The sequence below is a fragment of the Calliopsis andreniformis genome, chromosome 1 (assembly GCF_051401765.1).
Source record: "Calliopsis andreniformis isolate RMS-2024a chromosome 1, iyCalAndr_principal, whole genome shotgun sequence".
NCBI lineage: Eukaryota > Metazoa > Arthropoda > Insecta > Hymenoptera > Andrenidae > Calliopsis > Calliopsis andreniformis.
This window is the reverse complement of record NC_135062.1, coordinates 5,319,386-5,332,494: the sequence shown is the minus strand read 5'-3', so window position 1 is coordinate 5,332,494 and position 13,109 is coordinate 5,319,386. Positions and strand designations below refer to the sequence as shown.

Genomic DNA, 13,109 nt, shown 5'->3' with positions numbered 1-13,109 from the left:
ATAAATCAGTATCAAGATTATTAGGTATTAACTATTTATTTTTAACATTCAACCATTCTGTTATTGAATAATTGGTTTTATCTCTTTACGAATCATAGATAATTGTCTGAGATTTAAAACAAACATTTCTCGATTAGAAATCGATAAGAAGAATCAAACAAATCAACGATTGTCAATAATTAAAAATCGATATATCAGTAAATTAGAAGATAAATAATTTTATAAACTTTGCAGTACATTGATTACCAATTTTATTTTCAGTAAACAAATTTTAATATTCTGGTATTTTCAAATGAATTTTAGTTTCAGTCCCAAACTCAATCGTTCAGCCGCCTTCTTCACCAGTCCGAAGCACAAGTCTTTCTCACAAAATTCTTGAAAAAGAGCAAAATCGTTCTTTAACAGAATTCATTATTTCAAGATGCCTCAGACTACCTCGTTCCCATCGTTAACCACGTAACGGTCCGTTCGCGTAACTCGTCCCTGGCTAACACTGTAGCCGATTTGCTCAGCAGTCATTTTGAAGCCATCGGCCAGCACAGTGTGTCCGTGACACGTTCTATACCGACCAGTGATATCTCGACCTGTTCTCGGTTGGGTCAGATAGCTCGTATGAAAGGTCCCCTAGTGTTGGTCAGTTGCGTCGAAATACTGGACCAGAGCGAGAAGCAACAAGCTTTGAACATTTACGGTACCGCGCGAAGTAACTGACGCTTGTTTGCACATCTTTCATCTAAACGATAAAGATTAATAATATGAAGATATCGAACCGACGATAATACAACAATCGGTATTTAAGCGATAATTTGACCGCAGAAACCAACAGTCCACTATTTATTGAGACGGTGAACTGTAAACACCACGATCACCGTCTGGTCGAAGGTAGGATCCTATTTGCTCGACCAGGTTCACGGTGCAGCTCTGAACAGAGGGAACAGACTAGGGAAACGAGACACCGTTCCTATCCCAGTGGCAATGTGGTTGATTTTGTTGCTCTTGACCGTGATCGGTGCGCTTGGGAACGTGGTACACGGTCCCGAGAATAATGTGAGTAGTTTGATAAGAAGGTCATGTTTTGTGACTGTTTTGGATTGCAAAGTTAGTAATCGATAAGTAAACAGAATTTCTTGTAGTCAAAGGAAAAGAAATTATAGAATCGTTACGTAAATTCTGATCATTTTTACCGCTGCTACTAATCATATTGTATTTGCATCACAAGCCATTGCCTTCAAAAATTGCAATATTGTAGTTTTTAACACTACTGGTATAAATCATGCATACATAGTTTTCGACATATTTCATATAACTTTGTTTTAACAGTTGCATCAGTTTAATCGATTTAATACCAATTACCAGGGCTACAATTCTGTGTAATATAGAATAATTATTCTATGTTATTCATTCTTCAAGAAATATGTCAAATTAATGTCCACTCTGAAGAAACTGAAATTTAATTTAAATTATCCTAGAGCAAATTTTATATAGTAGTGGAATGTAAAAATACGAAAAATTACACTTTTTTACGCTTTTTTATATCTTCCTATCTTAAGAACATATTTAGAATGCTGCTATGTTAATTGCTATTGCAACATTACACATGTAGGATAATTTATATTAAACATCTTCCGGATGCAACAGCAAAAAGTGAAAATAAAACTCTTAAAACAGTGGTAAAACATGTTTGGAACTGGTTAACATTTAAATTTCGTATACACATAATGCAAATGCTTTTTTAAATAGATATTTTTGTATCTACAGTTTCCTTATATACAAAACCGTAAAAAATACAAAATTTTCGTGTCCATTAGTCTCTTGAAAGAGAGTGGCACGTATGTATATGTATACTACTATTATAAAGCAAAACGACCTAAGTCACATGTTTTTATTTTTGAGACACCGACATTTAAAGTTTTTATCTTTAATATTATCTCATAAACTTGTGTTTTCTTAAACCTTTATTTTCAAGTGAAAAAATTCTCTTTATGCCCTTGTTTCATTTTAAAAGTGTGAATTCTATATTCTAGATGTTTTAACTCGAATTTTTTGAAAATTAAATATAGCTTGTTTTATCTTAGAGCCAGAAATATATGGATTCATTTAACCTTTTTTAAATTCATGCATAATTGCAGCAGATGATGCTCCATAGGAAAATTCCTATTATCTGTGGTCCTTGACTTTTTTTAATAATGAACACATTTATGAAATAAAATACAGTTATTCTATTTGACTTTAAAGAAATTCCTTTCATCAAGAGAGTAGTATATCAGCGTTGCAGTTAAAAAATTCTATCAAACAGTAGACATAATATGCCCTCTTTTCAACGGCCTTTGTTTGATAAATGTTTAAATTTCCCATTCATTCTAATTTTGCAAATAAGTATATGTATTCATATAGTTTACTAGATAATTTAAATGTTTCTTGTATTTCAGACACTCTAAAATCTAGAATATTAGCATAACATTAACCAATTAAAAGTTTGTTTACAGATTTTCAACAATTTGCATTTTCAAATACTTGCAAATCTGTCTAGGAAAAATCGTAAAATTTTGTACAATATTCACAACAAACATATAAAACTTTTATTCTATACATTAATTAATAGTTTGTATTTTATAAGTTTTTAAATCATCCTACGCTTAGGCACACGCCACCGACAATTTTATCAATTTGATTGAATGCCGCTTACGAATTGGACACTCCTTTTTCTATTTAATAGATAAGACAAAAAGACGATGGATATGTATAATTTTCTGTTATCCTAAGTCCTAAATACACATGGCCAACAATTTTGTCGCATTAACTAAAGGCTGACTATAAACTGAAGATTTCTTCTTTTTCTATCGAATGCATAAAAAAGCAATCGATATATGTATAAAATTCTGTTGAATCTATAAATCTGCAATCGACCTTTAGTTATATCAACAAAATTTCAGGTCGTGTGTGCCTAGGCTAAGTCCTTTAGGATCGAAAAAATTGTCGTTCATCAATTGATCGTATGCACCTGGCCTTATCACTCAAATGAAACAACTTATTTGATTTAAAATGCCATATCACATGATGCCGCTTATCAATCAGTCAGAGCAACTCGTGAACGCATATTACATTGATGCGCTGCATTCATACATACATACATGTATAAACACCTTTATCTGAATACATAAGGTCAAGGTGTCAATAAATCCATGTTATTATTTCAAAGTACCAATGTCGTAAGATACAAATCCCATTTTAAACATTTTTAAATAAATTCAGTGGAATTCTAAATCATTTAAAATCAAATTATTAAATATACTGGAAAATGATGTTGCTTTTTCCTAAGTAAACTTTATTTACGAAACGATATTACTTTCTGATGCTCCTAATACAATAATTTTGAATTTGTAATATATAAGATGAGCCAAAAAGTTTCTCCACTTGAAATATATTTTCGATTTTATACCAGTTGGAAATTCTTCTTAAAAACTCTAATCCCCCATAGAGCTGCAACTAGCGCAGGCCAAAAACTTCGTATAGAATACTGTATAACGTTTATGAAGAAAACTATTATATCTGTAAAAGTAAACGAAGTATTCTAAACATATAAAACTGTTGTCTTATCTTGTATATGTACGTCTCAGTAGCTAAATTTTTTTTATTCTATCAAATTAAAATAATAAACAACAGCAGGTGAACTAAAAATACATATGTATATTCTGAAATTTTCAATCACATCAAAAACTTGTGATTTCAGAATACATATACACTCAGTTTTGAAGTCGATTACGCGAACAATCAATTTTTGCTTGATGGAAAACCTTTCCGATATGTGTCCGGCAGTTTTCACTATTTTCGAGCACCGAAACAGTATTGGAGAGATCGTTTGAGAAAAATGAGAGCGGCTGGGTTAAACGCAGTTTCGACGTACGTAAAATTCATGCAAATAACCATTAGTCTTTAATATCATAAACGCATGAGTTAATTTGATTATTTTTTATTTCCTCACTTTTTCTGTCACAATAATTCTGAATCTACAATTACTATAATAATTACGTAAAATTAATATGCAAGTACAATATTTATTATTGTATCTGTAATCTTTGATTTTACGTATTAACACTTTTAAATTTATGAGCTCTTTGCTTTTGAAATTTTTTTACAAATTTCACATGATAACTCTGAATTGTATAATAATTTTGTTCGCCAGTTACGTAGAATGGAGTCTTCACCAACCGACTGAAAATGAATGGCATTGGACGGGTGATGCAGATTTAACAGAATTTTTAAATACTGCTCAAGAGGAAGATCTACTTGTAATTTTACGACCTGGTCCTTACATATGCGCCGAAAGAGACTTTGTAAGTAATCTGTAAGAATCTCCAACTATCATATATGTATTTCTATAAAAAATACTTATTCTATAGTTTGTTTATATATGTACGTTGTTGTTTAACGTTTACTGCCTCACTCATACATTAAATTCAGTATAATGAAATTACTGTTTGACCCTAAAACATTAACAAGTACCTATAGTGTCTCATAGAAGTTTTGCATATAGTTTTATACTTTTTTCCTACAAGGTATTCAAATACAGGTGTCGCAAATTTTCAAGGGTAATTTTATAAGCCAAAATAAGACAAAAATAAAAAATAACGAAATTGCATTCGTAACTTCATTTCCGAGTAATTAATTGTTGAATATACGCCTAAAATGCGCCTGAAATATGTCTTACTTAGAGACACATATTCTACTTCTAACATACATTAGCCAGGTCAAGCGCAGTGATTTATTAGTAGAATGTAACAGTATAATAAGTCTAGTCAGACACATTTCACGTACACTTCAGGCATTCTTTCAGCAATTAATATCTCAAAATTAAAGCCTCAAACGCAATTTCACTTTTCCTCATTTTCGTTTTATTTTAACATAAAGAATCACCTTTTAAAATGTCTAATCCGCCTAAGCGTACACCTACTGATAATCGATGACCGACAAAATTATCAGTAGGTGTGCGCTTAGGTTATTTATTGCCGAATACGCCGTATATTTGATTCAACTGACGTAGTTAACTCATATCACCATTTAAAAATTGAAAAACATTTTAGTTTGTAACAATTCGTAGGGGAATCCAGTAGCGAAATTCTGCTAATTAATACCGATAATTATCGGTATTGTTACGTATCAACGGTATCAGTAAACTGCGATTCTCTTAAACAATGCTATCGAGACTTGTCGATGCAAATCGGAAGTTTAATAGTATCGATAAATTCGTTAGAGTTCTTAAAAATTACTAGAATTTCAAGGCATTAATGATTATTGCAGTAGTGAATCTTTGTTTTGAGATGTATGTATCGATCTCTTCATTTTATGAAAATAGGTTAGGTGCGCTTTCATAATCCAGAGGGAAATTTAAATTTCTCCTTATGGAATTACATTATTACTTTATACATACAAATCGACAATATCCAAGACTAGGTAGTTCTACACTCAGTAATTGTAATTTCATTTATTTTTTCTTAGCAAATATGTAAAAACTCTCATACCAATTTCTAATAAGCGTAGAGTACATAATCAAAATAACCCTTCAAAGTTCTTCGGAAAGTGTCGTTTAGCAAGTGTTTTAACAACAATATGATACGTTGATATGATACGTTCGTGTTGATAGAATTCGCTATCGACGCCAAAAATGTCGGTAGAAATTATCAGAATCACGTTGCAAGACCAAATGTAAAAAACGTTATAAAACAAATACCAATTGACTAATAGCTTTCTGCTTTCACCTTAGTATGTCATTTCTATTGCTCCTCCATCTTAGTTTTTAACAACATGTGATAACAAGCTGTTCTTCGTGTTTTTACGTTTTATTGAAGTAGTATATTAAAAGTAAACTTATAGGGTCTGTTTCAATTACATATCCTTCTGTTCTGGCTTCAGAAAATCCTTTGACTTTTTTTTGTATTGTATTTAATGAATATTGAAGTTATAGATAGGCATAAAAATTGTTATGATTATAAGTTAGATTAACGTGTAGAATATATTAATGAGAAATACTGCTAGTAGGGATAAAAGTAACAACTTGTTACTTTGGTCCCGATTGTAACTTGAAATTTTTTTCTATACTGTTTGCTCTAACGGATATGTTATTTTAATAAAATTTATTAAGGAAAGAATTTGCTAAGTCACATTTTCTAAAGTTTACAGACGAGTGATTTTGAAGTTTGAAACAGAACGCTACAAAATAACAAAAACGAATGATGCAATCAGCGTAGTTAACGTTTTTCGATACAATTATTGGAAACTACGTAATAACTTTGAATTTCTCGTTAATTTGTCAAATTATTCTTCCGTTTCACGTAGGCTTGTCAAATTATTTCCCCGTATACTCACTATGAAAATAGTTATTTATATCTTAAGACTTATCAAGATTTCCAGTTTTTCAACTTTGACATACAATAAAAGCATTCTCTTTTGACTATCATACTACATAAATAAAAAACAGAAAATGGACAAAAATGGAGTTATTAAGTTTTTAAATATGAGATTATTGTTTACAGACTGTTCCACATTCGTAAAAAAAGAACAGATTATGGGCTGGCTTCTTAAAAGTCTACGTTGATATTTTGTATGATTGATGTTGATATTTTAGTTGATATGTTGATATTTATACTGTAGTAATAAAAAAAAGTATTTCTTCTATTACTCAATTTAATTTTTAAACTTAAATGGGGTGTTACTATCGTCTCTACCTTAAATCATCGCATATTACTTTTGTCCCCACTCTTAGGGATATACTTTAATAATGATATATTTTAAATAGAGCTTTTTTTAAAAAAATCGGTGTAATATATTGCTAGTTTTTTTGTTTGATGACGTTGTTTAATAACGTAGATTTACTGTCCTGTTCAACCTTTTCAAAAATTTTATGAAACTTTGAAAGTTACAGAATCAAAAACCCAAATTGTTACGTCTGTCACTGGTCTCCCCTACTTATGTTTTTGTAATGTAAAATGTAGAAAACAGAATTTTGTTCAATCCTGATGCAGAAACTAATGTCCCATAAATGATCCTCATTTTCCCCCTTACAAACATAAAACCTTTCGATAACATTTTTTATGACATCTTTCAATGACACACCTAATTCCACGCACCTATATGTGTACTTATGTTATCTTTACGCCTTCATATCATAGAGGATTTAATGGAAAATACTTAGTTCTTCAAATATCTCCACAAATAAAACTCTGGAGGTAATTCAAACTCTGGAACTAAAAACATTGAGAACTATAATGAAAAATGTTGAAAAAGCTCTTGCATACGAAGCAAAGAGAAGCAACTGAACTAAAAATAACTTCATTCTATACAGTTTACATTAAAAAAATATAAATATACATTATTGAAAAGACAAAAAAGGTATTCCATTTTTAAACGGAAAAATTACTTATGCGCCACCCAATATTATTAAATTCAATAAACCTATTTATTCTTAACTGAGAATAAACAATTGCAACAATTTTAATGTTAATGAAGATGGTAAGGAATATTCCGTATTATCTCTTATTTTATTGCATTTTACGTTTAGGGAGGCCTACCATACTGGTTACTGTCTCGTGTACCGGATATAAAATTAAGGACAAATGATACACGTAAGATTTTTTAACGACATTGAACTAGAAATTAATTTTTAATCTCCCATTTTTATGTACAAACATACTTTCAGTTTTTAGTATTTGATATTCACACCGTTTAACATTACATGCTTTTTATAATTCATGATGAAAAAAATTTGAAATATTCTATTCGTTAAAAATGTGGTGTTGTTTCATATTGAAACAACACAGACAACACAGACGATATGGCTGTGCCTTGTCATTGAAAAGCGAATTCAAGTTCCTATCTGATAAGCAAACTTCTAATTGATTTGACATCATGAACTTATACCGAGACAGTGAGTGTTCCAGCGAGATTCTATCGAGACAATACTGTATCCCTTTTATTTTGTAGGTTACATACATTACGTGGAAATTTACATGAATGAAGTATTAGAAAGGGTTAAGCCTTATCTCAGAGGAAATGGAGGTCCTATAATAATGGTCCAGGTACGACTATTTTATTATTGTACTGTACATTCATTCTTATCAGTTCAAACACACCAATTGAACGCATTGGAGTTCAACTTCGTGTACACTTTAACATTACTATTTTATGACAAACTTCTTAAATTAATAACGTCTTACTAATTATTATCTGTGTATGGTTAGTTATCATCACTTCATCGAAATTTATGCTTCGTTACGAATATCAAGCGTTATAATCTGAATGCATCTAGATTCTACTTACAAATTATAATATTTTTCCTAATATAAAACAGATATTGATATTTACATATTTCTTACTTTATTTTCTTAAGTATATAAAAAAAACTTGGACAAGATTTTTGTTATATTTTTTTTAAATAATTTGAATTTGTAATATACTTTGTCACTGGACTGGACCAAAATACCTAAACAGTGTCTATCGATTATAGTTAACACACCAGCTAGAGAAGACAAATTAAAAGAAGTCTTTGTTCTCAAGCAATTTATCAATTCACAAAATTGTTTGTAGAGGAAATAATTATTAACTTAACAAGCAACAGCTTGTATTGAATAGTGTTGAATTTTGATACCATTGCAGATCGAAAACGAATATGGCAGCTATTATGCCTGTGACAGGGAATATACTGTGCGTCTGCGAGATATTATGAGAGAGAAAATTGGAACGAAAGCTCTTTTGTACACAACTGATGGAAACAATGCGAATATGCTTCGTTGCGGGTCCGTACCTGGAGCCTATGCTACTATTGATTTTGGATCGAATACTAATGTGACAAAGAGTTTCGAAATAATGCGCATGTTTCAACCACAGGTACATAGCTATTAGAATTAATTTAAGAAATAGAACAAGAATGAAATACATGTACTTTTTATTATCGAACGGAAGTAAATAATTTAATATTTTAATTGATGCCATATGTGCAACGATTAATAGCAAAATACAATTTATTCATCTGTATTGCTACTTTTATGTTATGATGTTTTTATTATTTTTGTATTATGATCGTTTAGAATCATATAGTACAAAACGTTTATCTTGTTCATTAACTATAACTAAATCGACCTTTCCACAAAACCAATATGTGTAATATTTGCAATGCAAAGAAGCCTTGACGCGAAATAAAAATTTCTATATTTGGCATCGACGTTATATCGCGTTATCAAAGAATATCAATATTAAGAAATCAGCAAGGTTGTCATAACTAAGGAATCTGCAAGTATTATTACAGTAAGGTTCCAAACTAGAAATAAAGTTACCTTGAAGTCAAATTTAGGTTTTCTCAAACGATGCAAAAGAAATATTCTTTATCATAAGAAATATTCTTTAAAATTTTCAATTTAACAGAAATATTCTTTATCATATAAGTTCGCTTAATTTTTGTCGTAACCTTGTTTTTTTATTAATTTTACATGCAATATAAATCATTTTCTTCAGGGTCCTTTCGTAAATTCAGAATACTATCCCGGCTGGTTGACGCACTGGCAAGAACCCTTTCAAAGAGTAAAGACTGATTATGTAACGAAAACGTTGGATGAAATGCTCTCTTTGGGTGCTTCTGTTAATATATATATGTTTTATGGTGGTACAAACTTCGGTTACACTGCTGGTTAGTGAAGTTTTCTTAATATTTTTTTTAAAATGCAAAGTAACGATTTAGTTAATCACGACAATAAATACAATATAACTTATTATTCATACTCTATAATGTTGTAAGCAATATATGAAAATTTAATTTGAATAATATTTAAATGAAATGTCGTTAAATACTTGATATCATTAAAAATGATAATAAATCATATTTACAATTCGTACAGGTGCTAATGGTGATGGAAACACGTATTCTCCACAAATAACATCCTACGATTATGATGCTCCACTAACAGAAGCTGGTGATCTCACACCAAAATATTTTGCAATTAAGGACATTATCTCCAAGGTACAAAAAATATCAATTTTAAAAGAACGTTAATAATTGACAGTTGTCGTTAAACACCCGATACATACAAGGTGGGTGGAAAATCATAGTACAACCGACCAGTGTGTGATTCTACGTAAAAAAATAAGGAAAATATTTGGTATTCAATTTTTTCATCGGAGGCTCTGTTTTCAAGAAAATCGAATTTGAGGTTTATTACTTTTACTTTAGTTTATTACTCTACAAGTACTGTTGGAAATGTCTTCCTCGTTGCTGCATACACAACTGTGCTCGACGAATTAAAGATAACTGAACAGATGTAACGTATTATCATGTTTTAATTTTCAAACACTTCTTCTTTAACACGTCTCTATAAGTAAACCTATCTAGCACGAATACTTTTCATTTAAAAAATTTAAAACTGTTCTTGTGAAATATAAAAAATAATTTATAAAAATATGAAAAATAATTCTAGTTCTGATATCTAGAGATACTTCTAACAATGAAGACAACGTATCATTTAAAAACTCTAAAATCATTATCAATGTTTATAAACACTAGCACGAACAGAGACAAACGGTAATAGAATACACGATAAGTAAATCGCATTGCGTAGAGTTGAGCAAATTTCGAATTCAGTTTTCTCGAAAACGAAGCCTCGGATGAAAAAATTGTATACCATACTTTGTCCTTATTTTTTTACGTAGAATAACTCTCTAGCCAGTTGTACTAAGATTTTCCACTCATCCTGTATAAAATAATACATATTTTAAAATAATTTAAGAGCTTTTGCGTGCTTTTATTACCTTCTTTCCAGAAACAGTTTGCATTTGCTCAATAATTGCTAATGAAACAACTTACAGCAGATTACAAAATTGGTCATCGATCATTCAATAATTATTATAATTAACTGATCCATTTACTATTCACACCTTTCATTTCTTGCGTCTATAATTTGGTACTCGATAAAAAACATGTTCCTTTTTACAGTATTTGCCAATACCAAATATAACTATTCCCACGGAATCTCCAAAAGGCGATTATGGGCCAGTTCTATTGGTGCCAATCCTTAAATTGCTCTCAAATCTTGCTCGAGAAGTACTTTCTCCAGTATCTGCTAAAGCATCACAACCACTAACGTTCGAAGCTCTTGGCGTCCCTCACTGGCTAGTGCTCTACGAGACTGACTTAACGGGTAGTTCTTCTGACCCTGCAATTCTACATGCAATGGTTCGCGACAGGGCTTTGGTCTACGCTGACAACAATTTAGTCGGAACTTTAAGTCGCACCAGCGGCATATACGACATGAGCATAGAAGAACCTTACATACACACGTTACAATTGTTGGTCGAGAATCAAGGACGGCTGAATTATGGAAATGCACTCCGTGACTTTAAGGTTTGTCAACAGTCGCAACATTCTCAGCTAAACACTTTTAGGAAAATGGTTTTAGATTGTACATTTCTGTGCGATAAACTTGTCGGAAAAGTACTTGTTAGTGGATTTCGTTGATTTTGAAATGTATTATAAAGGAGAACATTTTGACCAACTTGTTCCTATGCATAAAACCGGCGCGGCGGTCAGCTTTAGTTATCGAGATATTCAGAAAGAACTGTTGGTATTATTACATTGTATTCTGCTACTGTCTACGCATCTTTGCCATAGACTCAGCAACCAACATTATAAGCATTGTCTTCCAAACGTTTACTGAGTAAAATAAACTGAACCAGTGGACAAGTTCAAAAACAAAAAAGTTCCTCAGGCGAACCAATAACCTATAAAGACCCAGTGAATTTAAGTTGACTCAGTAGACAAATATAATCTAAATGTAACTATCTTACATTCTATGTTTGTAGGATAGTTACGTTTGTCCACTGCATTAACTTAGACCCACTGGGTCCTTCTAGGTTGTTGAGTCGCTTGGGGAATTTTTTTTAGACTTGTCCACTAGGTCAATTTATTCCACTAATTGTAAGTAAAAGTTTCGAAGACAAGGCTCGAGCTTGATAGTTACGTAGAAAAAAGTTATTAAACACCTCGTCTTCTACAATGTACTTTAAAATCACCTAAATCCATGAACAAGTACCTTTTCGACAAATTAACCTTTCGCACTGCTACATTATCCTTTTATGCTTTTTGTTTTAACAGGGGATCTCTAACGTGACTTTCAGCGGAAACCCTATTAACAATTGGAAGATGTATGGATTCCGTTTAGATGATGTTAATGTGGTTCGTTATCTACCACCAATAACAGCAAGTAGCGGAACCCTTCGAAAGGGTCCCTTAATTCTGCGCGGAAGCTTCACAGTTTCCGGGGAACCAAAGGACACGTATCTAAACACTTATGGTTGGGGAAAAGGGGTGGCTTTTGTAAATGGACACAACCTTGGTCGATATTGGCCACTCCTTGGGCCTCAAGTGACGCTGTATGTTCCAGCATCATTCTTGAGAACTGGTCAAAATGAATTGCTAGTAGTGGAACTAGAATATGTGCCATACAGTTGGAAGATGAAATTACAGCCCACGCCGATTCTTGATTTTAAAGATTTACCTCCGAGTGCTAAGTAAGAATCGGATAACTCAAACGTTAGAAATTGATTATTGAGTCTTTACTTACATTAGTGGCTCATGTAAAAAATCCATTTCTAAAGTTAATTTATACTTTGACAACTCTCATTTCCTTGATAGAAAATGAAACTGAAGAAAACAGTTTACCATTTTAAGGAATGGTAGAAAAAGTGGCAAACTTATAGCGAAGAAATACTGCACTGCCTATGAAAGACATTTTCACGATGATTGTTGCTTATGATGGTTACTTTAGTATGCACTGTACTGACTAAATAAAGTAATTTTTTACTGGTTCTTTATGTTGCTTATTCGACCCACTTCTTTAACAAATATTACAATCATTGTTTATCACTAGAATTATAAAGGATTAGCGTATACCTTTTCCTAACGTATCAATTAAAAAAATAAGCTCGTAAAAAAATATAGTTATTATTTAGGAAATGGATACTTAATATTTTTTTTAGTTTCAATCTGTATTAATGCAAAATAAATATAGAGTCTTTTTTAAATAAATTGTACATAATAGACAATCAAACCATTCACTTTGATAACTTTA

General features: G+C 31.3%; 1 protein-coding gene across 1 annotated transcript; it reads left to right on the top strand.

Moving 5' to 3' along the window:
- The first annotated feature begins 553 nt into the window (after window positions 1–553).
- LOC143183451 (beta-galactosidase) lies at window positions 554–12,847 on the top strand. The gene is made up of 11 exons (XM_076385016.1): window positions 554–1,047; window positions 3,731–3,900; window positions 4,184–4,334; window positions 7,556–7,619; window positions 7,978–8,072; window positions 8,650–8,880; window positions 9,505–9,676; window positions 9,885–10,006; window positions 10,976–11,383; window positions 12,134–12,549; window positions 12,674–12,847. The coding sequence occupies exons 1-11, from the start codon at window positions 976–978 to the stop codon at window positions 12,678–12,680; spliced, it is 1,908 nt and encodes a 635-aa protein (XP_076241131.1). The 5' UTR covers window positions 554–975; the 3' UTR covers window positions 12,681–12,847.
- Window positions 12,848–13,109: the final 262 nt, after the last annotated feature.

What these genes read in the sequence shown, in the direction of transcription:
- LOC143183451 (XM_076385016.1), top strand. Translation starts at nt 976, where the DNA reads ATGTGGTTGATTTTGTTGCTCTTGACCGTGATCGGTGCGCTTGGGAAC. An exon ending in GGGTTAAACGCAGTTTCGAC is followed by an intron (nt 3,901 to 4,183) that starts GTACGTAAAATT and finishes TTTGTTCGCCAG; the next exon opens with TTACGTAGAATGGAGTCTTC. An exon ending in TATGCGCCGAAAGAGACTTT is followed by an intron (nt 4,335 to 7,555) that starts GTAAGTAATCTG and finishes TTTTACGTTTAG; the next exon opens with GGAGGCCTACCATACTGGTT.